Source organism: Podarcis pityusensis (assembly GCF_964106645.2).
Source record: "Podarcis pityusensis genome assembly, chromosome: 1".
Taxonomy (NCBI): domain Eukaryota; kingdom Metazoa; phylum Chordata; class Lepidosauria; order Squamata; family Lacertidae; genus Podarcis; species Podarcis pityusensis.
This window is the reverse complement of record NC_138028.1, coordinates 94,647,127-94,656,361: the sequence shown is the minus strand read 5'-3', so window position 1 is coordinate 94,656,361 and position 9,235 is coordinate 94,647,127. Positions and strand designations below refer to the sequence as shown.

Below are 9,235 nucleotides of genomic sequence, written 5' to 3'. Positions count from 1 at the left end.
GGCGCCGGGCTTGCCCGGAGCGCCCTCCGCCTCTCTCGGCCCTCCTCCCCCTGCTCCTCCTCCAGCCGCTCGCCGGCTCCAGCCGCTTTCGGCGGCCTCCTCCTCCTCCTCCTTCCCTCCTCGGCTCGCTGCTGACTCAGCCACAGGGAAAACTCAAAGGGCAGTTCGCCTGCCTGCCTGCCTCCCGCCGCTCTCGGCAGGACGCGCGGGCGAGAGCGGCCTTTGACGCGCCCCACTCCGCCGCCATGGGCCCTTGGCCGGGAGCGGGCGCGTGAAGCGGGCGCCCGGGAGACATTTCTCGCGCTCTCCTCCGCCGCGCAGCCGCCGACCTCAAAGTTGCTCTCCGGACTTCGCCGCCTCGCTCCGCGGGAAGGGGCGCAAGGCAGCATGACAGCCATCGCAGTGCAGGTAAAATCGGGAGCCCAGGAGGAGCCATTCTTCCTCTCTGGCGGGTGGGACAAATATATATCTATCTCTTTTTGTTTGAGCTGGAGCTGTGTGTTTTGTTGGCATCGCTGTGTGCCGCCGCCGCCGCCCTTTGTTCTGGCGTTGCAGCGCCTCTGCCCGCGTTTCCCCCTCGCCCTACAGGCAGAGCCGCTCATCGCAGCCCGCGCTTCAAACTAGCCGACTTTCTTTTGCCACCTGTTGCTCGATGCAAATTCCCCGCTTATTATCATCGCTTTGTCTTGAAGCAAGGCGGAAAAAGTTCTCTTATGTGCTATTGTGTCGATCCCCCTTGGCTGTGGCCAACTCTCTGTCTCTCCCTGTCGTTTCCTTTAGGAGAGCTTCCCGGATAGAAGATCTTCTGTCCTCCTGCAATCTCAAAATCTCTCTCTCCATCGCTCCCTCTTCCTGTAGGTGTGTGTGTGTGTGTTTCAGATCCTCCAACATTTCTCCGATGAAAATAGGGACACCCTATTCCATCATAATAATAATTTCACTATTTATACACCGTCCATCTGACTGGTTTGCCCCAGCCACTCTGGGAGATTTCATACATACATACATACATACATACATATAACACTAAACTTTTTTTAAAAAACTTCCCTATACAGGGCAGCCTTCAAACATCTAAAAATGGTACCTTATCTCCTTGGCTGGGAAGGGATCACATAACTCCATACCCTCCAACATTTCTCCCATGAGAACATTCCAGGGACATTCCAGGATCAAATCAGAAACCAGGACAGTTTTTGTAAATCTGGGACTGTCTCTGGAAAATAGAGACACTTGGAGGGTCTGGCATTTACATCTGACTTTGAATGTCTGGACTGCTTTTCTAGATTTACATTCACCATCCAATGAGGGAAATCTGATGAGAGACAGTAGTTAGAGCGTGGGGGTTAGGGTTCAAATCCTCCCTGTTCGACATAAAGCTCACTGGGTGTCCTTGGGCCAGTTGCTGCCTCACAGCCAAACCTACCTCACAGGGTTGTTGTCCCATTGAATATGCAAAGTCTGTGCTTTCTAGCTGCATACTTCAGGGGTGGGGACTTTTTAAAAACTTGTTTGCTTTCTGACATTTCTGCCCTGCCTTTCTTCCGCCATGAAACCCCTTTTAACATCACGTGTACAAAACGATTCTGCTCCAGAGGCAGAGCTATGGTCCGTTGGGGTTTCACTGTGTAAGCTTTTGTCAACTTAAGGACTCAAATAACATTCTGAACTTGCTCCATTTCCTCCCTTCTCTCCTGGAATGCAATGAGTTGTTTACAAAGATCAGTGGCTCTGTTCCTCCCCGGGACATTATTACTGATGTTTCAGCAAAACTGACTCTCGCTCAGTGGATCTTGTGAGGATATTTTGTGCAAGAGCCATAGTTTAATATATAGAGATAGATAGATATATAATGAACCACAGGGGCTGCAATTAAGAAAAGAAGAGATATAGGATGTTACAAGGAAGATATGCTCACAGCGAATGTTTTTAGCTTGTGAACTAAGCTCCTGAGAAATGGGAGCAGGATGGCATCATAGAGAGTTGCTTTATACTGAGTCTGACCATTGGTCCTTCTAACTGAATCCTCTCTGCACTGGCAGCTGCTCTCCAGGATTTCAGACAGAGGTTTCTCCTTGCCCTGGAGATGCTGGGATTAGAACCCATGACCTTCTGTATGGAGAGTGGATGCTCCAACCACTGAGCTACAGCCTTTTCCTCAAATTCCCTTTTCAGCAGTTTCCAGCAAAATCATATAAATCTATGCATGTGTACACACACACCCTTAAAATTATTAAATAATAAAATCAAGCATTTAAAAACACTTAACCTTTAAGCAACTCCTATCCAGCATTTATTATTCCTCTGCTGGATGTCTCATCATCAATGCAAGCTCTGCTTGACTGAATTTCCCATCTTTCCCCCCAAGTTGTCCTCTCCTGCTTCACACTCCTTATCCTTTGAAAACATCACCATTCATCACGCTGATCAGAGAGGAAGTCCTGGTTTTCTCTTTGATACCTCTCTGCCTGGGATAGCTCACTCAGTAGAGTATGAGACCCTAAATCGCAGGGTTGTGGGTTCGAGCACCCACATTAGGCAAAAGATTCCTGCATTGCAGGAGGTTGGACTAGATTACCCTTGAGGTCCCTTCCAGCTGTACAATGCAATGATATTCCTTTGCTCCTTATGTTGTGCCCATATCCAAAGCAGCCTGGATAGCTCAGTTGGTTAGAGCATGGTGCTGATTATGCCAAGGTTGCAGGTTCAATCTCTGTATGGGACAGCTGTATATTCCTGCATTGCAGGGGGTTGGAATAGATGATCCTCAGGGTCCTTCCAACTCTACAATTCTGTGAAATCATGTCACAACATTATAAAATGATGGCCCTGGAAAACCCATGAGGCAGCTCCTCAGGCAATAAAGGTTATCTTGATGGAGACATCAAAATAGTCAGGGTCCTTTCCTCCAACACACAGGAAATCAGAACTTGGTGGAGCTGCAATGCTCATTACTAGAAAAGTGTGTATAGGGAGAAGTAGAACATTTTAATCTCTCACTTTTAAAACTCTGGAGGCGGCGTCAATGACAGCCAACACTTCTGCACAGAACAAGCCATGGCAAGACAGATCGAAATGTTAAGCTGGGGAAGTTTCAATGCAGCCTTGGGCGGGCGGCCTGGGCAGGCAAGCTTGCAGTGGCAGCCAGGGAGGCAAGTTCGTAAAGTGGGGCAAGCCACATGCGCAATAGACGTGTTCCTACACACACAATTTAAAAAAAATGCTCCGATGGTGGGAGGATTTCCTGGTTCAGCCAAGAACAGGTCTGTGCTGCTTTGTTGTTGTTGTGTAGCGTTTAGTCGTGTCTGACTCTTTGTGACCCCATGGACCAGAGCACGCCAGGCACTCCTGTCTTCCACTGCCTCCCGCAGTTTGGTCAGACTCATGTTTGTAGCTTCGAGAACACTGTCCAACCATCTTGTCCTCTGTCGTCCCCTTCTCCTTGTGCCCTCCATCTTTCCCAACATCAGGGTCTTTTCCAGGGAGTCTTCTCTTCTCATGAGGTGGCCAAAGTATTGGAGCCTCAGCTTCACGATCTGTCCTTCCAGTGAGCACTCAGGGCTAATTTCCTTAAGAATGGATGCGTTTGATCTTCTTGCAGTCCATGGGACTCTCAAGAGTCTCCTCCAGCACCATAATTCAAAAGCATCAATTATTCAGCAATCAGCCTTCTTTATGGTCCAGCTAGTGGGAAATAAAAACTCTGTTTGCTAGTATATGGTGCCTTGTTGCTTCTCTGAATAGTAGTCAGCCAGGGCATTGCCTACAAGACCAAAGAAAGATGTGACTAAGTGTAGCCTGCTTCACTTTTCTTTTTCTTATGAATGAAATATGGCAGATAATTTACTTTCTTTCCAGACTCTCTTCTTAACAGCATAAATGTAGCATCTCTCTCCCTCTCCCCCTCTCTCTCTGTCTCTCTCTCTCTCTCTCTCTCTCTCACACACACACACACACACACACACACACACGAGATGTTATATTCAAAAGAGTGGTTTGGTAAGACTTCCACTGCTTCTGTGGCATTTTAAATGTTTTATCACTGTCTTCCCTTTCTCACAGCACTCTCAAATCATTTGTATATTAAGGCTGCGTACACACCATAGATGTAAGGCACATTGCTTCCCCCAAAGAATCCTGGGAACCCCTCGCAGATCTAAAGTTCCCTGCACCATTAACAAACTACAATTCCCAAGATTCTTTGAGGATAGCAGTGTGCTTTAAATGTATAGTGTGTACCCAACCAAGCTTGTCTGCACGGTGTATTTAACTGACTTCAACGACTCTTGCTGTTATTGAGCATTCTTTCTAACTGGTCACAACATCAATAGCAATATAATTGCTGACTGCGATTTAAAAGCAATCGGTGTTTCTTTAATAGGAGGGGTATTTAACTTCTTTCTTTCTGGACCTTCTCTTTAAGGCCCAGTGGTTACTCACTCGTAGAAGACGGACAAGATCGTTTTTTGAGATGTTCATCAGGAGCCTGATTATCCTCTGCGTTGCGATAGCCATTGTCCTGTCCTCCATTGCTGTGTGCGATGGGCACTGGCTTTTTGCCAAGGGAAAGCTCTTTGGACTGTGGCACTTCTGCACAGTCGGGAACAATAGTGCCCTGAAATGTGCCACTGATCTCACGTTGGCCAACATTCGAGGGATCAACGCGGGAATGACTTTTGCAAGAAGTCTGGTGTCTTTTGCTGTTGTCGTCGCAATCTTTGGCCTGGAACTTCTCATGGTCTCCCAAGTCTGTGAAGACGTCAACTCCAGGAAGAAGTGGTCGATGGGATCGATCCTCGTTCTTCTCTCGTTCCTGCTCTCATTCACTGGAGTTTTGAGCTTCTTATTCCTTCTGAGGGACCACATCACTCTCACGGGTTTCACACTAACCTATTGGTGTGAATTCATTTCTGCCTTCCTTTTCTTCCTGAATGGAATCAGCGGACTTCATCTTAACAACATCACATTTCCGTGGAATAGAATGAGGAAAAATTAAAAGAATGGTGGATATTAGCTTCACCAGATACACAGAAAAGTAAACTGAGGCCTTTCAAAAGGAGACCAAGTTTTCTTAGTTTACATTAAGAGAAAACATATGAAATGGATGTCTCCAAGATCACTTGATAATGGATGCTGGATACTGGAAGTTGGCTATTATGACCTGCTTAGATTTTGAATGATGTAACTCTCCACAGAAATGGAAGTGCAAAAGACTGGTTTCCTTTTTTAAAAGCTCATTCATTTAAAGGTGGCCCAGTAAAAGCAAAACAAACTTGGTTTGCTGGTTTTAATGCTATTTAAGGCGCATCCTTACTGTAATCTATCTGGAGTTCTTAGATTTATTAATCAAAAGCCCCAATCAGGTCACAGTAAATTGTGACTTAATCTCATTAAAACCAATAGGTCAGATTGTCAGGACTAAGAAATCTCACTGGAGGCCATACTCAGTATCCAAGTGAGAAAAGATTATAAATGTGCTTTGTCCTTTTCAGAAAACTTCATGGTTTCATTTTTGCACATCAGCTGGGATCAAGATTAGGATCATTTGTACTATGCAAAATGTTGAGAATGCTAACTAGGGTCTCACCTCCAAATTCAAATAATTTGCATTTTAGCATAACCTATTCAAAAAACATTATATGGGCTTTGGTCCTTGTTGTTTCTGCCATGAGAGTATATCTGATTTATATACAATGCCAACATTTCAACAAACCAGCCATGCACTGTGGAGATTATTGCTCTCATCTGAACTGTACCTCCCATGAAGCTTTTTATGGTGACAATTTGGTTTCACGAGATACAGGGCTTGTCTTACATCTCACCACATTCTGGTGTCTCTCTTAACCATTTTCCAAGTGGGAAAGGAAGAGATCTCAGGCCAGAGTGCAAGAGGTGGCTGGGCTGCCCTGGAATGGATTTCAGTGGCTTTCCAGATGTGGTTGGACTCCAGTTCCCATCAGCTGCTGCTGCCAGCATGGCCTGTGGTCAGGAATGATGGGAGTTGTAGTCCAACAATACATGGAGGGCCACAGGTTCCAAGCACTGCCCAGCCGCATCTCCTACCTGGAAGCAGGATGGTTTGAAGGGGAACCACAGGAAGGCGCATTGATGGAGACGGACACAGACAACCAGACTTTGGTCATCGTGGCAAAGCTGCTTGCCTGATTTGAACCACAACAAGGAGCCTAATGACAGTAGGTATACTCTTAACAACACCGGCCAAATGATAAAATAACACCTGCAGTATTCATTTGGTTCAGTATAAGTGATTTTAAAAGAAACTTCCTTAAGATGTCCACCTTTAATTTTGTAACATTCAGGCACCCCTGTTGCTGGAGAGCAACACAGAGAATCAAAATGCTTAATATATGGGTTGCAGTCATCTCTTACATGGCTGGAATTTATGCTATATAATTGAATATTATGTCTGATTGCTATTTCTTTCATTCATGAATAGCAAGCATGGACCCCAGTCATTTCTATCTTAGAGTAAGCATCTTTATGAATAAGTATTATTCTCCCTCTCCCTTTTTCTTCACATGATTCCACAATCTCATTATGTGGCCAGATGGGTTAGAATGATTTCAATTATAGAAGATCCACAACCCTCATTGGGTTGGAGCCGAAGAGGTGAATTGGGCAGCTTAGCAGCAACAAAGGCACTTTGCTGCAGAGAGGCAGAGCTATCTGCCCAATATATTGTTAAAGAGGTCTTTGCTACTCAGAGTTAATGAGGAAAAAACAAGGCAAACTCTTCCCTATGGGCTAGAGATGATCTTTCAAAACGCCATCACTCTATGCAGTCCTCAGAGAACAGGATGTAGATCAGGGAATGCTGTGCTAGCATTGCCAATTTCACTTCCCCCTTCTCAAAATCACAGGAAGCAAAGTTCCTGCTCTCTCTTTCTCTGAAGGCAGTCATCCAAGCTGGGAGTGTTGTTCAAATTCTCTTCTTGTTTTTTTTTAAAAAATTAGGCTTTGATAAAAATGCTTGGAAATTTTTTTGTTTGGGTTTCAGGAGTGATCTAGTGTATATCTGCTGGCAGGATTGTTTTGAAAATACATCCAGGGGCACACGTAACTACCTATGTAGTTCTGTATGGATTGACAATTGTTTCTTGTGAAACAACAGCCGTAATACCCTAAAGAACCACCATTTACCCAGTGCAACCATTTCATGACTAGCAGAGAGAGAAGTATCCTCACGATCCACAATGGCTTAAAAGGGGTTGGTCAAGGTGGCTTTTATGTGAAGCTGTTCAACGCACCCGACCCCCAAATAGTTGTCAAAATGGTGAGCGGTTGGCACACATTTGTTCATGATTATGTTGCAGACATGTTGACCAATTGTCCACAAATGGTCCAGACATTCTAGGTGAGTTGTCAAATGGTAGAAAGGGCTGATGAACGCAAACCCTTATCAGAAACATGGGACAGGCCCTCAGAGAGACTGTGCTGTTCTCCATTTAAGCACAGTCCTTTTAAAATAATGGACATCTGGCAACTGGAAAGAGGCACTATTGTGCCATGGATTTCATTCAAGGGCAATCCCAAATGTTTGTTTAGGAAACATGCTGTCTTTTTGGAAGAACAGTCTAGTGAATGAAGGAATTGTGGCAAGGCTTGGTTCCCCACGGGCCTCCCCAGATAATCATCTTGCAGCACAACAACTGTGCAATTGTGACTAATCTGCTGTGTAAGAGCCACAGAAGTGATAGCTTCCCTTAAATAAGGACACATGCTTGGGGGACTTTTGCATTCCCTCCCCCTATCACTGGCTGCTTCTTAAGAGTTTCAGCTCCATTTTTTAAAAAAGCTCAACACTCCAACACTCCCTGAAGTACACATCATTCAGACTTTTCTAAAATTGGCACACTATGATAAGGCATCCCACATGCATTAGGCGGGCCTGGGTATCACACCATTTCCACTGAACTGAAGCTTTCAAGACTATCCCATGGAGGTTAAAATGCATTAGAGACCCATTTTGAGCTGACAATCTGAAGGAGCCCTCCGCGCCATTCTATAGCTGGTTCGTCTTATGGGCGTATGATTCCATTCCTAATAAAGGCCATTTTGTCAGTAAAGACTGGAGAGTGTGATAGCAAAAGGGCGTGTTTGTATGTGGTCTTTGTCTCAAATAAGTGTTGTTGTTTTTTATTATGAAACCTGCAGCTTTTCTAAACTGTTTTCTTTAAAAAAAATGGTAAGAGAATATAGGAAGAAATCTCAGATCTGAATGTCAAATGTTCAATAAACTACTTTGTGAATTGCTAGTTCTAATCCTCTGTCGCAATTTGGGGGCAGGTAGCCATTAAACAAGAGCATGCTTTGCACACAGACAGACCCGAATTCAACCCCCAGCATCTCCAGGTAGAACTAGCAAAGATCCATCTCTGAGACACTGGAGACGGCTGCCAGTCAGTGTAAATAATACTGAATCGGACTGTTTCCTAGCTTTCCTCCAAAATCAAAAATGAAAATGGAAGACTATTGGAACACAGACTATGGCACAGTCTCACAGCCACACATTTCTCTAGAGCAGAGTGATACAGTGCATGGAAGGCTTAGCAGAAGAGACCAAATTATATTTGAAAATATTCAACTTGAATCAAAGATACACATGCAACTGGTACTGTGCATAGTCACATGGTGGAAAAGGGTGCACATTCACACCCAGGGCTGAATAATAGCAAGGAATTGCTATCTTCATCTTTCTTTGCTTGGGAGCTTCACGAGGGCATCCGGTTGGCCACTGCCACAGACTAGAAAAGTCTGGCACTCCACAGGCAATTCTTAGGCTCTTAATTAGTACTTTGGCTCAAGGCGGCAGCATCAGTAGCTTGCAACAGTTCAGACTTGGAAGGGCGCTACTGTAAATGGGTCATTGATATGCCACAAACGGGTTGTGGGCAGTACAGGTGGGATGTTTTGTTTTGTTAATTACTGAATTTCCCAGTAAACAGGGATAGCATCCAGCTTCCTTGGTTCTTCCCTGAACCCAACGCAGATTGCTTTTCTCTCAGATCCCCAACTCATATGCATGTGTAGTGCGATGCCAAAATGATCTAGGCATGTTGAAAAGAAAAGCAAGTCCCTTTCAGCCTGGCAGAAATGCACACAGGACTTCAACAGCCAATTTCACAAGGTTTATTATGAGTTAGAAGCTAAGATGACAACCAGAGGAAGCAGAAGAGGGCAATTCAGTTTAAGCCTACCTGCCAATGTATAATGT

The 9,235-nt window shown here is 44.9% G+C and overlaps 1 protein-coding gene across 1 annotated transcript; it reads left to right on the top strand.

The window, feature by feature from the left end:
* On the top strand, positions 1–8,276 carry TMEM37 (transmembrane protein 37). The gene is made up of 2 exons (XM_081009352.1): positions 1–408; positions 4,424–8,276. Exons 1-2 carry the CDS (start codon positions 388–390, stop codon positions 4,994–4,996), a joined length of 594 nt encoding a protein of 197 aa, XP_080865478.1. The 5' UTR covers positions 1–387; the 3' UTR covers positions 4,997–8,276.
* Positions 8,277–9,235: the final 959 nt, after the last annotated feature.